The sequence below is a fragment of the Carlito syrichta genome, unplaced genomic scaffold (assembly GCF_000164805.1).
Source record: "Carlito syrichta isolate Samal-C Ts95f unplaced genomic scaffold, Tarsius_syrichta-2.0.1 Scaffold106261, whole genome shotgun sequence".
NCBI lineage: Eukaryota > Metazoa > Chordata > Mammalia > Primates > Tarsiidae > Carlito > Carlito syrichta.
Genome location: NW_007050357.1, coordinates 133,024 through 149,251, shown reverse-complemented (window position 1 = coordinate 149,251; position 16,228 = coordinate 133,024). Strand labels below are relative to the sequence as shown.

The following is a 16,228-nucleotide window of genomic DNA, read 5'->3' as shown; positions in this document are numbered from 1 at the left end:
ATATTGGCTCCCTTTTTCCTACTTACTAGAAAGCTTCTAGTTTCCCATTTAAGAACCTCAGTTAATACCTTGTTTTTTCAGTTAAGTATTTACCAATAACTGTCAACTAAGGACTGAAAGTTTTCTCAATCTCTGAGCCAGGATTATAGCTGTTTATCTGGGGGACAGAATTCTTATACGGAGTGTAATGAATACCTCATAGATGAAATTTTCTGGCCAAAAATTTTAACCAATGTCAACAATCCACAAAGGAAGATTAAATTGGATGAACTTTTATTACTACTTGTTTAACACATGTTTACCTATCTTAGACAAGTAAGAATTTATAGAATCTGTGCTTTATTGCACCAGGTGGACACTAGAAATGCAGTTACACTGATAGAGTGCAATCTATGTGAAATCAGGGATGGTGTTCTCCGGAATGCATGAAGGTCCTCAGGGATTGTTGCAAGGAATCACAAAAGAAATCTTTGGTCCAAAGAAGGCATCTCTGAAAGAAAGTAGAACATCAACTAAATTCAGTTGAAAGCTAAGATATTCGTTAGTCTTTTCTGAGTTAAAAATGGACAGTGACTTCCAGGATTTCAGATATGACTATTCTTTTTAGGTGATTAAAGTACAAAGCGGTGAGTGGGAGGACTTGCCACAGGAATGCAAAGGCCAAGAAGGTAATTCATTCTTCTGTTTTCTCCCAGTTTGCCATTGATCTGATACTATCATTTATCTGTCAAGAAAAGGACTGAAATTATGCATCAAATTTTGTTTTTTCTGAAGTGGGGATAGGCCATAAAGTTTAAATCTGTAGGTAAGGAACAGAAGATTAAAAATATATTTTTCAAGTCTGGATGTGATGGCTCACACCTGTAATCCCAACATTTTGGGAGGCAGAAACGAGAGAATTGCCTGAGCCCAGGGGTTTCAGACCCGCCTGGGCAACTTGGCGAGACCTCATCTCTCCAATAAATTAAAAAATTAGGCATGGTGGCACGTATCTGTGGTCCCAGCTACTGGGAAGGCTGAGACAGAAGGATCACCTTAGCCCAGCAGGTTGAGGCTGTGGTGGCTGTGACCATGCCACTGCACTCCAGCCTGGGCAACAGAGTGAGACATACATACATACATATTTTTCAAATAAATTTCTAGGTTTTATAGGGAAAGGAGAAATGTTTGTTTAAAAAGATCACGTAAGGTAATGCATAAAAATGCATGGTATAATACAAAATTGTATATGTGTTCAAGGCGGTATTATGATTATGGCCTATTAGAAATACAATTAGTAAGGGCAAGGTGAATCTGTTGCTGCAGGGAGAACAATATCTCAGAATCAAGGGGACGTTACATCTGTCTACACTGCTGTTCTCATCCATTAACACAGTCACAAAATTATAGAATACTTATGCCCATTACAGTATATTACTTTCAAGTCATACAATAACAAAAAAGCAAGTATTACAGTAGTTGAATATTAGTTGGCATTTCATTTATGTAGTCCAGGAAAAATAAAGTCATTGCATGGGATTAATTATCTCAAGTTCTTGGTATCATCATTTGGTACAGTGATTCTCACACTTTGTCATGAATTAGAATCACCTGGAGGGTTTGTTAAAATGTAATTACTGGGACTTCCTTTCAGATTTTCTGATTCGGTGGGTCTGAGGCTGGGATCCAAGGAAGGATATGCAATTTTAACAAAACCTCAGGTATTGCAGAAGTGGCTGTTCTGGGAACCACACTTTGAGAATCAGCCGGCTTGGTAAACAAAAAACTTATCCAAACCAGAACATCTGGGTTCTAGTCCAGTGCTGATATTAACTAGTTATGTGGGATAGAGCTGGTCATTTCAATTCTTGCCCCTTTCTTTGGTAAGATGGTTATATCTGTCTTTTCTGCTTCATGGATCTTTTGGAAGAATGAAAATATGATGATACATGTTGAAAGTAATTTGAAAAAGCTAATTTCAGTATGAAATGTCCAAGATCATAGAACTTGGGAGATTCCTCAATAACTAGAGGAAGGTGATTTTAAAATTAAAAGCTAAACATATTTATTAATTAACTTATTTATCTACCATTGTTTTATACTTAATAATTTTGAGCCAGGCTCGGTGGCTCAGCCTGTAATCCCGCGCCTTTGGGAGGCTGAGGTGAGTGGATTGCCTGAGCCCGCAGGTTCGAGACCCGCCTGGGCAGGCGAGGCCTCATCTCTACAATAAAAAATCAAAAAATTAGCCAGGTGTGGTAGCGCGCGCCTGTAATTCCGGCTACTCGAAAGGCTGAGGCAGAAGGATCGCCGGAGCCCAGCAGGTCGAAGCTGCGGTGGCCGGGAGCGGCCTCTGCACTCCAGTCTGGGCAACGGAGTGAGACTCCAACTCAAAAAAAAAAAAGTAAATAATTTTGAACTGTAGTTTATTTCTGGGTAACTCACATAGAACTACAGAATTTTTCTTTGGCAATTACTAAACTTTTCTGTCCAGTTAATTACTTGATCTAATTCCCTAGGATCTTTTATTTAAAACAATTTACTGGTTTTCAAATTGGTTTAAGACAGCAACCTTGAGGTTGACTTCTACTATTGGTAGACTTTTTTTGTGGTAAAAATCAGATGAGGAATTTAGAACTTAATAGATGGAAGAATTATTCACTTTCTGGATTTCATTTACTTTTATTAATCCCTGCCAAACTCTGGAAGTATGCTTAAATGAAAAAAATTCAGTTTTCTATACAATGGTGATGATGATAGAAAATAGCTCAGAATTGAATGGAATTTTACTAAGGGTGATTTTCAGCAACCCACTATAAAGATGTCTTTGGAAATGTTCTGCATATGAGAAGGGACCCAAAAAACCCCAGAATTTATTTATAAAAATGTGTGTATTCTTGCTACATTTCGGTCACCTCCAAAGTACTCTCTGATGCAATATACCTGTCTAGACACTTTTTCCACTGCTCAAAACAGTGTGTGAACTCATCAGTTTTGATGCCTTTTAGTGCTTCTGCCATGTTTCTGTTTCACCTTATCCACATCAGCAAAATGTTTCCCTTTGAGGACTAGTTTCATCTGGGGAAATGAAAAAAGTCACTTGGGGTGAGATCAGGTGAACAGAAAGAGTGGGATGGGCACGAGATCATGTCATTTTTTGGTCAAAAACTGATGAACACTCCACATGGTGTGGGCAGGGGCGCTCTCACTCACTCATCATGAATTGGGCACAAGCGTTGAAAGAATCTCAAAAAAAAAAAATTCACTGAAGCCAAATGCAACCTCTCACAACAATGCTTGCGGGTACACTGATGGTGATGGGCTCCTGGAACACTTATGGGGAACCCAGGACTACAAGGGGTCCACCCTCCAAAAGACAGTTCTGGTTGTTTTTGGGTCCCCCCCCCTTGTACCTTTCAGAATAAAACATTTGACGATTTCATTTCCTTACTTTGGGCAGCAGAGCAATTCACTGAAATTGCAGTAACAGATCATCTCACATCCCTTCCCATCCCAGAAGTGATCCTGGAAATTCACATCAATCTGTGTCAAGTCAGCTATTCCTTCTGGAAGGCTGTGACAGTTGCGATCTTTTAGTATCTTTCTGTAGCAAGAGAGGCGATTTGCAGGCATGGCTTGGACGCTTAGCAGCAAAGTTAGCCCGACGATGACAGCAAGTACCATGAATTTCATTCTGGCTTTAGGCTCTGAGGTAGAAGAAAACCCAAAACGTGTCAGTGTTTATTTTAAAAGGTAGAATTCATCTGAATATAATGTTCTGTAGCATGCTCATAAAACTTGGGTAGAAAGAATGGGTGTTGGTCTCTTTTTTTTGAGTAGGAGTCTCACTCTGTCACCTAGACTGGGGTGCAGTGACACGATTACGGCCACCACAGCCTTGGCCTGCTAGGCTCAGGTGATCCTTCCACCTCAGCCTTCCAAGTAGCTAGACATACAGGCACGTGCCACCATGCCCACCTAAGGTTTTGTTGTTGGTGTTGTTTTACTTGTAGAGATAAGGTCTCACTAAGTTGCCCAGGTAGGTCTTGAAGCCCTGGACTCAGGCAATCCTCTCACCTCTGTCTCCCAAAATGCTTAAAATTATAGGCATGAGCCACCGTGCCTGGCCAGGTGTTGATCTTTTTTGTACTCCTCTTGGTATTTCTCAAAGTGTAGTGGTTTTTTGTTTGTTTATTTTTTGTTTTTTGAGTTGGAGTCTCACTCTGTCACCCAGGCTGGAGTGCAGTGGCACACTCACGGCCACCCCAGCTTCAACCTGCTGGGCTCCGGGGATCCTTTCGCCTCAGCCTTTCAAGTAGCTGGAACTACAGGCACATGCTACCATGTCCAGCTAATCATTTATTTATTTATTATAGAGACAAGGTCTCACCAAGTTGCCTGGGCTGGTCTTGAACCCACCGAACCTGACACCAAAGTGTAGTTTTATGACCATCTACAGTAAAAATAACGTAGAATATTTGTTAAAAATTAAATGCCTAGACTCCACAAAAAATATTGAATGAGAAGTGTTGGGGGGGGGAAGAGGAAGTGGTGAGAGGCAGAATCTGCAGTTAATAAGTACCAAAGTCACATATTTTTTGTACTTGCAGTAGAGAACAACTGCTCGTTAAGGTGGCATAAACTCAGTTAACTTTCTAGAACAAACAGCATCAATGAATACCGTGGTTCTTTATCTTGTATTATTATCTTCCATTCTAAAAACAACATTGTCAAGGAAACCAGGTCCCTCCCTGACAGAAACAAAAAGCCCGTTTATGCTAACATTGACAGATGGTGTTCTACAGATATATTGATAGTTTGGTGAAATGTTTTTAAGCTTCCAGAATTATTTTTGGACCCATTCCTGTTGCAAATGTTCAGTAATGTTTTGAATTTTTATCTCACATAGACTACTTCATTTTAGCTGCAGTTCAAAATGGAGCTTGAATTCCCTCCTTATATTATCTAGCCTGTCCTTGAACACCGACCATGATGGAGAACTCATTACAGACGAAGTTCACATATTCCAGTTATATTTCACTCACTGCAAATATGTATTTTTCTGTAGTTTCCACCCACCAGTCCTAGTTTGAACTTTTGGGGTCACTCCAACAAACCTCATCTTTCTAACAGGAGATAATTCTTCAAGTGCAGTATTTGCATACAATTATGAAGTATTCATCATCTAACTAATCAGACTTCTCTTAGATGTGAAGAAAATGGGAGCTATAGTCATAAAGGAAGTAGCTAGATAGTGGAGAAACCAGAATTAAAATCTATAACCATTCATTTTTTTAATCTAGTTGCTAGGTGCCAAAGTATCCTTCCTACTTTGAAAGAGGAAAGAACAAGGCCAGGTGCAGTGGCTCAAGCATGTAATCCTAGCACTTTGGGAGGCTGAGGTGAGAGGATTGCCTGCATTCAAAGGTTCGAGACCAACCTGGGCAGCTTGGGGAGACCTTGTCTCTACAATAAATAAAAAATTAGCTGGGCATGGTAGTGCATGCCTATAGTTCCAGCTACTTGGAAGGCTAAGGTGGAAGGATTGTCTAAGCCCAGCAGGTCGAGGCTGCGGTGACTGTGAGTGTGCCATTGTACTCTAGCTTGGGTGACAGAGTGAGACTCAGACTCAAAAAAAAGAAAGAAAGAAAGAGGGAAGGACATATGATGGATATTTCTGTTAGCATGTTGTACTTAAAAACTTTTTTTTTTCTTTTTGGTGGAGACAGAGTCTCATTATGTTGCCCAAGATGGCCTTAAACTCCTGGCCTCCAGTGATACTCCTACCTCAACCTCCCAAAGTGCTGGAACTATAGGCATAAACTTTTGTGCCCAGCCTGTACACTGTGCTCTGAAAGGAAACAATATTTTTGAAAAGACCTTTAATATGAGGTTTTTCAGTGATTAGATACATTTTAAAGGTGAATCATTTTAGGTAAGATAATGGATTTTTAAATAAACACACTCATTTTTTGTTTGTTTGTTTGTTTAGAGACTAAAAATATTTCTTCTAAGAGTTTCAGATTTTCTTGATTTCACATTCTAATTTGTGTTAGTCATTTTTGGCATTGCTTACTTGTTTTCTTAGAATTATAAATATCCAATTTAATTCCTACCTCCAAACACTAGTGAAAGAAAGGACAAACATGAGATCTATTTCATTTTATATATTTTCAGATTTAATGGAGCAAGACATGGCAGTGTTACAGTGCACCACAATCTAGCATATATATAGTAATGTGTTCCAATAGGTTTTCTGCAGACCATAGTTTAAGTTTCATATTTTATAAAATAGAGGGCTCTGAGGTGCTCTCGCTTTCAAATTACTTCAGATTAGGGCCTTCTTTAATACTCTTTAAGATATACGATGTTAAAAACCACATTTGCTGACATTATTTTCAGGTTAGTCTTCAAAGTGAGTAATTAAAGTTACTGTTAATTGAGCATTTACTGTGTGGTAGAAATTACCACAACCATTAAGGTTTAAAAATTACTAGGATACAGGCAAAGTTTTTTTAAAGTGGATTTTTTTGAGGTAAAATAGACTTACAATACATTGAAAATATTTAAAGTATATAGTTCAATAAGTTTTGGCATATGTATATTTCTGTGAAACCATCACAACAATCAATATTATGAGCATGTCTGTCATTCCTACATTTCTTCATACCACTTTGTAATCATTCTTCTTACCCCTCTCCGTCCCCCATTCCAATCCAAGGACTCATCTGCCTTCTGTCACTATAGACTAATTTGCTTATTCTAGCATTTTATATACATGGAATCATGAAATATGTACCCTCCTTATCTGGATATTTTTACTCAGCATACTACCTTTGAGGTTTATATACGTTGTTGCAGATATCAATAGCTGATTCCCTTTTATTATTAAGAAGTGCTCCATTCCATTGTCCATACTATAAATTGTTTATCCAATGATGAATATGTGGGTTATTTTCAGTTTGGGGCTATTATCAAGTAAAATTTTATTAACACTGTGTATAAGTCTTTATAAGATCATGGCTGCTGTTACTCTTGAGCAAAGTCTTCTAACACAGGAACACTGGACACTTTTTCCATTTTTTTGTCTTTGTTAATTTTTTCATTAATGTTTTCTAGTTTTTAATTGTACAAGCCTTTGATGTCCTTAATTAAGTATATTTCTATTATATTCTTTTTGATGCTATTGTAAATGGAATTGTTTCCTAATTTTCTTTTGAGGTAGTTTGCTGTTAATGTATAGAAACATATGCAACTTGTATTTTTTACTTTACTGAATTTGTTTATTAGTTTCAACAATTTTTTTGTCCCATCTTTAAGGTTTTTTATGTATAAAATCATGTCATCTGCAAACAAAAACTATTTTACTACTTTACTTCTTCCTTGCCAATTTGGGTGCCTTTTGTTTCTTTGACTTATCTAATTGGTCTGGCTAGGATACCCACTACTTGGTTGAATAGAAGTGGCAAGAGTGGACAGCTTGTTTCTGTCATAGCAGAAAAGCTTTCCATTTTTCACTGTGGAATATGATGGAGGCTTGTCATATATGGCCTTTGTTATGTTGAGGTAAATTTTTTTCCATGCCTAATTTGTTGAGAGTTCTTATCATAAAACATGTTGAATTTTGCCAAATGCTTTTTTGGCATCTATTGAGATAATCATATGATTTTTATCCTTCATTATTTTAATGTGGTATAACATTAATTGATTTGTATATGTTGAACCATCCTTGCATTTCAGGGATAAATTCCATTTGGTCATGATATATAATCCTTTTAATGTGCTATGTTTTTTGTTTGTTTGTTTTTGAGTCAGGGTCTCACTATGGAGTGCATAATCATGACTCACTGTAGCCTTGAACTCCTGGGCTCAAGTGATCCTCCCACCTCAGCTTCCTGAGTAGCTAGGACTACAGGCACATGCTGCCATGCCCAGCTAATTTTTAAGGTTTTTTTGTAGGAATGAGGTCTCGCTATATTGCCCAAGCTGGTCTCAAACTCCTGGCCTCAAGTGATCCTCCTGCCTCAGCCTCCCAAAGTACTGATAACAGGCATGAGGCCACTGTACCTGCCTTAATGTGCTATTGAATTTGGTTTGCTAATATTTTATTGAAAATTTTTGCACCTGTCTTTGTTAAGGTTATTGGCCTATAGTTTGTTTACTTATTTGTTTTTCGTTTGCTTGTCTTTTTCTGGCTTAGTATCAGAGTAATGCTGGCCTCCTAAAATGAGCTTGGAAGTTTTCTCTCCTCTTCAATTTTTGGAAGAGTTTAAGAAAGTTTTATATTAATTATTTAAGTGTTTGGCAGAATTCTCCAGTGAGGCTTTTCTTTGTAGGAGATTTTAAATTGCTGATTTAATCTCCTTACTGGTCATATGTATGTCCAAATTTTCTAGTTCTCCATGATTTAGTCTTGGTAAGCTGTATGTTTACGGGATGTATCTGTTTCTTTTAGCTTATCCAGTTTGTTGGCATGTAATTGTCCATAGTAGTTCATATGATCCTTTTATTTTTGCAACATTGCTTGCAATATTTTCTCATTTCTGTTTTTATTTGCTTGATTCCTTTCTTTTTACTTTGTTAGTCTAGCTAAAAGTTTGCCAATTTTGTTTATCTTTTCAAAACACCAGATCATCGTTTTGTTGATTTTCATATTGCTTTTTTCTTCTCTACTTTATTTCTGCTATAATATTTATTATTTTATTCCTTCTGCTAACCTATGGTTTAGTTTTTATTCTTCTTTTTCTTGTTCCTTGAGATATAAACTTAGGTTGAGATCTTTTTCTTTTTTAATGTGACATATTTTGCTATCAATCTTATTGATAGTGCTTTTGTTGAATTTCATAAATTTTGATATTTTTTCATTTGTCTTAATGACCTATTGGTTGCCCAAAAGTGTTGTGTAATTTTTGCATATTTGTGACTTTTTCTAGGTTCCCTTTTGCTATTGATTTCCAGTTTCATTTTATTGTGGTTGGAAAAAATATGTGGTATAATATCAATCTTCTTAAATTTATTAAGTTTTGTTTTGTGACCTAATCTATGATGTAGCCTAGAGAATTTTGTGTGTGTGTTCTTGAGAAAAATGTATATTCTTTTGCCATTGAGTTAAGTGTTCTGTAAATGTCTGTTAGGTCCATTTGGGCTATAATGGTGTTCTAGTTCACTGTTTCTTTGTTGATTTTCTCTCTGGCTACTCCATCTGTTACTAAATGTGGGGTATTCTCCTACTATTATTCTCCTACTGTTCTCTTACTATTATTGTATTGCAATCTATTTGTCTCTTCAGATCTGTCAATATTCGCTTTATATATTCAGATGCTCTTATATCGGGTGTGTATATAATTGTTATATTTTCCTGGTAGATTGACCCTCTTTTCATTGTCTTTTGTGACAGTTTTTTTCCCTTATATTTTGTCAGATATCAAAATAGCCCCCTCTGCTCTCTTTTAGTTACTACATGTATGGAATATCTTTTTCCATTGTTTTCTGCCTATGTGTGTCCCTAAATGTAAAGTGAGTCTCTTGTAAACATATAGGTAGATATTGGGTTTTGTTTATTTTTTCCATTCAGCGACTCAATATCTTTTGAGTGGGGAAGTTTAGTCCATTTACATTTAAAGTAATTATTGATAGAGAATGATTGACTTTTGCCATTTTGTTTTATTTATTTTTTAGTTATTTTGTCCTTTTTAATTTGTTTCCTGTCCTGTCTTCCTTGGTGTTTTGTTTATTTCATTTTTTTATTGATATGCTTTGATTCCTTTCCCTTTTTCTTTTGTGTAACTTTTATAGGTATTTTCTTTGTGGTTACCATGGGGCTTACATAAACTATTTTATAATTTTAACAGCTATTGTAAGGCAAAAACAACTTAACTTCAACCACATACAAAAATTCTATACTTTTAGTGCTTCCCACCTCACTTTGTTATTGATGTCGCAGTTTATATCTATCTATGTTGTGCCCATACACATTTTTATTTATAGTTATTTTAATACTTTATTTTAAAAAATAATTTTTTTTATTTTAAAGATGTGGGTACAATTTGGGGTTAGATATACAAATACTCATTATGCAGGTAGTATCGTTTTAATATTTTCATATCTTAACTTTTATGCTAGAATTAAAAGGAATTTACTCACGATCATTACAGTAATACAGTAGTTCATATTTGTATATACATTTACCTTATCAATGAGTTTCATGCTTTCTTATGCTATGGTGTTGCTGTTTAGCAGTAGCCTTTTTATATATTGCCCTCTCTGCCGAGACTGTTCTTTTCTTGGCTGGCTCTCCTCTCAACATTGAGGTCTCAGTTTCCACCTCTTCTTTCATAGTGCCCTTTTCTTTTCCTTAATGATATTAACCACAGTTTATATACTTGTGAGTTCACTTATTTTATGTCTGTCATTGCCATTAGAATGAAAGCAATCCATTAATATTTTGTTCACTACCACACACCCAGTGTTTAATACAATGCATTGCCCATGTTTGTTGAATTGAGTGGATGGTTTTCCAAAAATGCATTTTCATCCTAGGCAAGAGCCTATAGAGGTTTCGTGTTACCTGAAAGCCTGTGTGGAGTTGTTAGGGCCAATTCTAAGACTTTCCTTTCACTCCTCTCCATGCCTATCATTCACTACTGTTGAGACAGCCTGATGGACCAGTCATCTCTGTAATCCTATACGTGTGTCTTTGCCTTGTTGTTCCTTCTCACTTCTTCCCTTTATGCTAATTTCTGATCAAAGCATCCACTAGAGACAAACCTCAAATTTACATCTCCTAAGACTCCTTCCCTGACCCCTGACAATGCCACTCTCACAGCCCCCATGCTCTAAGTTCCCACAGCACCTACATGTAATCTGTGCCGGCAAGGACTGGAGATGACTAACACCTTGGCATTGTCAGCATTTTTCATAAGCTGGTTAGCCATGTGGAGAATATAGCTACAATTGGATATGGAGAGGGAGAAATTCACCAAGAGATAATCAACGCTTTAGTGAATTGGTCATTTTGTGAATTGACCTATAGCCAGGAAGGAAGACCTGGCATGATCCTATTGGTGGGAATTGATAGGAGCTATGAGACACAAAGGAAAGAAGCAAGGATAACTCTTAGGTTCCTAACTTGAATGACTCTGTCATTTATTGAACTGAGGAAGCAGTGGAAGAAGCCAGTTTTAGTGGAATTCAAGAGTAAGTTTTTGGACAAGTCAGGTTTGAGATGCCCATTAGACATCCAAGTGAAGATGCTGGGTAAGCAGTTGAATATGAGTGGAAAGATCAGGGCTGGAAACACAAATCCAGAGTAATCAGGATATTTATTGATGTGTTTATGGGGTCTGGCAGGACAGTGAGTGTGAACTAGGAAGAAACAAGGTAAAGGGCGGAAGCCTGGAGTGGTCCAGTATTCAGAGGACCAGAAGGGGGATGCTGCTATCAGGAAGGCAAGGACTGTCCCTTCTGCTTCTTTTGCATCTCTCAGAGTGCCTGCTTCATTGCTGGGCTCATGGCAAGTGCTCAAAACATCCACTGAAGGAGTGAACACGTAGACTGTTGGCCAAGTAAGTAGGTATACTGCTTCACCCTGTACCTCTTCTGACTGTGTCTATGCCAGAACACAAAATGGTGTGTCTGCCACAGGCTCAGTCGCATACTACAACGGAAAGTTCCAGTTCCACACCTGGCAAGCACCTACTGGTAGTTTTTATATATGTGGTTTTTTTTCTTTTGTACACATTATAAATTATGTCTTTTAACTGAAGCCATCTCTTCTTCCTTTACTTAAGCATAGATAAATAGCTTTAACTATTATTTAGCAAATGGAAAAATGTCTGGGCCAGTATGTTCCTGGGATACATTTTTGTTTTGTTTTTTATTCAAAGACACTAAGTTTAATCCTTGGCAATCCATCAAAACCATATATTTTCAGGTGCCAACAAGAGTGAAATGACTTTGGCTGATTCGAAGCAACTTGCTCTACTTTTTTTTTTTTTTTTTTTTACTCTTTTGGTTGAGGTACATGCACTTAAAATTCTTCCTGGAGTATACCCAAATTACAAAAGCAAACAAAGTGAAATACTGAACATCTGAAGGTTTAAGTGAGAAAACCTTAGGTAGTTGGTTCCACTGGTTTTTTTTTTTTTTTGAGTTGGAGTCTCACTGTTACCCAGACTGGAGTGCAGTGGCCCTCCCGGCCACCGCAGCCTCAACCTGCTGGGCTCCAGCAGTCCTTCCGCCTCAGCCTTTCAAGCAGTTAGAACTATAGGCGCATGCTACCATGCTCGGCTAATTTTTTTGATTTATTGTAGAGATGAGGTCTCGCCTGCCCAGGCAGGTCTCGAACCCGCGGGCTCAGGCCATCCACTCACCTCAGCCTCCCAAAGGCGCAGGATTACAGGCTGAGCCACCGAGCCCGGCTGTTCCACTGGTTTTTTTGGATTCAGTTTTGTGTAATTCACTTTGTTCCTGATACTGTATGATAATCTGCATATCCCAATAATGGTGGAATTTTTTAAAGATCAATGCAGAAGTGACAGAATTATGAGACATTTCCAACTGAGCAGTAAATCATGGCCTCTATCATTTGGTAGGGAATTGCACATTTTCACATTTTGCTTCTGTGAGGGCATTTGGCACAAGCAAGCTTTTGAATGGCTGGAGTTACAGGGAGACTTTAAAATTATCCCACATAATGGCCAAAACTAACAGGGCTGTGTAGTGTAAGTATCTAGACACCTATGGTGTGGTGCCCATCCGGGCAGCTGATGTCTGTTCTGGGAACTGGTATTTCAAGCAGTGGAACAAGATGGAGTTGATGAATTAGACAGAAAGGGAAGTCCGTTTTCAGGTTTCCTTCAAAAAACAGCAGGATGGAGAAGCAAAGCTGCAAAAGCCAATGATAGCCCCAGCCCAGAATTTGACATTTGAGGTGTCAAAACTGTAGTTGGGAGAGATTAAAATTGCCGCCCAGGTTGTGACGTTTACCATGCGTTCTTCCTTGGAGGATGAAAATCACTGTCATTCTCAAAACTCTCTCTTTTTCCTATTTACCGCCTTAGAAGAGGTTTGTGTTAGAACAACTGGGTCCTGAAGTGAAATTTCTCAAAGTGTGTGTTAAAGGAACAAACGTAGTATTTAAAAAACAGCAAATGAGCCTTTTAAAGATCCTTAAAACAGTCGGATTAGCCTAACCACCCAATACACCTTCATCAGTGGAGAAACAAAGCCCACATCCTCCCTGCAGGTGATCTGCTTTCAGAGCATCCCAGGGAGTGATAATTACCATTCAGTCCTTTCACCCTAATTGTCTTCCTGGCCACAGTAAATCTCCATCAACTGGAAAAAAGGTCCCGCATTTGGGAGAGCTTTTCATAGCCCATGAAACTAAGTTAAGGAATCTTAAAGGAATTTTTCTAAATCCCCAAGGAAGAAAATGTTCTCTTTATGTGAACAGTACAGACACAGTTGTGTGCCAGGGATGGGCACCAAGGACGAATTCAATGAATCCCCTCTTTGTATCACACATTGGTACCAGCTTTTCAGGAATCAGGATTTTTTAAAAGTAAAATACTCTTGCTTTCTTAGACATTGGAGAGTAGGTAATATAGATATATACAGCTACTGCCCTGAGAACAATCTTATATACGCCAGAATCCTCATGCCGTTCTGAAGGGGGGATAATTGGGTTTTTTTTGTGGGACTAGAGTCAGAGTGGATTTGGACATTACTTGAACAGCAGCGAGGAGTCTGCCCTTTTAAGCCTGTGACTAAATGAATGTCATAATCAAAGAAGACACATTTTCTCTTCTCTCTTAATCTGATTATTTGCTGTATCTCAGGAAGCATCCCCTTTCCCAAAGTGCACGCAGCATCTCTTTCTGTCTTTCCCTTCAGACTGAACACAGACATGCAGTTTTGCTGTAATCTACAGCAGCAGTTCAGAGTAGAATAAATGACACAAAATGTGTTTTTAAAGAGAAAAACAATTACATACCTTTTTCTTCTTCTTTTCTTTTGGTCTTCTGAGCAGAGGAAGCGTCTTAAATGCTCCAGCTCACTGGGTGAGTGTGGGCAGGAGAGGAGGTGCTGGAAGGAGCGTCTTCACAAACGGACCTCTGTCTGCCTTGTCTCTGGCCTGGGAGCCACAGATTCACTGCTCCAACCAGGATGGGGGAGGAGGGGCGTGGAAGGAGCCGGGACTGTGAGAGCCGCTTCCTTGGACTCTTCCAAACCAGGTGGGAGCCAACTACACAGCTTTTTTACAGAGGGAAATAGCCAGTCTACACAAGAACCTCAGGAGGCCGGAGGCAGGCTCCTGCAGCAATAAAATATGAAAACTGAAGGATTTTAAAAGAACACAGAGTAATTTTTACCCTTAAGAGAATGTGTGTGTATGTGTGTGTGTGTGTGTGTGTGTGTGAGAGAGAGACAGAGACAGAGACAGACACACACAGAGAAAAAGAGACATACAGAGGGAGGACAGGACAGAGAGACAGAGGAGAGAGAGGAAAGAGAGGGGGAGAAAGAGAGAAGAGGCAAAGGAGGAGGGAAGGATGACTGGCTGAGCACCTCCTCCCCTTTTCGTTTGTGTTTTTCTCCAAGTTTTCCTCACTATCTAGATCTCTTATAACATGTGAGGAGACAACATATTCCAATTCATATTCCATCCCTCTGGTTTCTCTCCCAAAAGTTGCTATTAGTCAATGGAAAGCAAAAACAAATGACTAAAAGCAAAATGCATTTAGTGTCTCAGAAATAAAGGCATAAATGGAATTTTATTCCATTTTGGGCAAACTATACTGACAAACTGTAGCATCTGTTAACTATCTTTTAGCTTTTTTTTTTTTTAATTCAATTAGGAGTAGTGTTCTGAGAATTAGAGATATCATAATGGAGTAGGAGTTATTGAGACAGAAAATGGAGGTAAGGGCATTTCAGGTCACACTAGCCAAAGGCCTGAGGGTGGAGGAGATGGTGACAACTTTGGGGATTGTAGCTAGATTCAGATGGCTGGAACCAGACGAAATGAGAGAGAAAGAAAGGAGCACATTGGTGAAGTACTCATATGCCATGCTAAACACTGTGGATTTTATCCTGAAGATGAATGGAAAGGATGATGAAAACATAATTAAAAGGATGGAGGTCCCAGCTGCAATATGGAGAAGGGTGGCTGGGAGGAAAGAGGCCAGAGACGGGGCTTGTGTTGTAATCCAAAAGAGACGTTCGCTAGGAAGGCAAGCTGAAAAGACTTAATGCCCAGTTGGATGTTTGGGGCAGAGGCAGAGGACTTTATTGACTCTCAAAGGCTTGGGCCTTTGGATGGATGGCACTGTTATTCATCTGGAAAAAGAATCTAAAAGTTTTGGCCGGAGCAGGATTGGGAAACTAGAAATGAGTTAGTTGGTGAATGTTGAGTGTGGGTGTCATAAATGCAACTGGAAATGTTTAGCAGGCAGTTGGCTAAATGGAACTGAAGCTCAGGAAAATATCTGGTTGAGAGAATTGGAGTTTATCCACGAATCAGAATAATGTTGACCAAATAGCTAACAGAGTTATTCAACTAAACGATAGTTGAAGCCACGCTGTATCACCTAGAAGTTACTGCGCTCCATATGCACTTCACACATCTGAACTCACTTCTCCGTCCCACTCTATGAAGCAGGTAGTGTTATTAGTCCTCTTTTATAACTGAGGAGACATCAGGGATACCAGGGAGCCTGCCCACGGCCTCACACATAGTCGGGAAATGGCAAGACCCTGGCAATGTGGTTCCAGCATCCATACCTTCCACCCTGATGCTGCACTGCCTCTCAGGAGAGATGATGCGGACGACAGCAGGGCTGAGGTCAGAATCTCAGGGACCACGGGCATTTAAGGCACGAGTATATAACTGGGAAGGAAACAGACAAGGAGCAGCCAATGACATCATGGAAAAACGAGGAGAGTGATGTCACGGAAGTCAGAGGAAGAGCATTTCAAGAGGAACAGAGGGGAGTGGTTTTGGGGAAGCCACACATGCACACTCTGATGTGGAGGTAGGTAGAGCAAGTGAAGGTTCATAAGCCGGAGGCAGTGGCCAGTCCTAAGGGAGGTCAGATCTCTGCTTGGTCTCCACTTTATTGAAGCTGGAGCAGGTGGACTTCAGGAAAGGAGAGGAGAGGTGTGTGTGCAAGTGACTGGACATTTCCTTTGCATGTTGGTCAACACATCTCTCGTGACACTTGCTGGATGAAGATTATGCCACACA

The 16,228-nt window shown here is 39.0% G+C and overlaps 1 protein-coding gene across 1 annotated transcript; it reads right to left on the bottom strand.

Annotated features, from left to right (window-relative positions):
• Window positions 1-253: 253 nt before the first annotated feature.
• SCRG1 (stimulator of chondrogenesis 1) lies at window positions 254-14,241 on the bottom strand. Its single transcript, XM_021716741.1, has 3 exons — window positions 13,976-14,241; window positions 3,431-3,686; window positions 254-490 (listed from the first exon to the last, which is right to left on the bottom strand). Exons 2-3 carry the CDS (start codon window positions 3,670-3,672, stop codon window positions 436-438), a joined length of 297 nt encoding a protein of 98 aa, XP_021572416.1. The 5' UTR covers window positions 3,673-3,686; window positions 13,976-14,241; the 3' UTR covers window positions 254-435.
• Window positions 14,242-16,228: the final 1,987 nt, after the last annotated feature.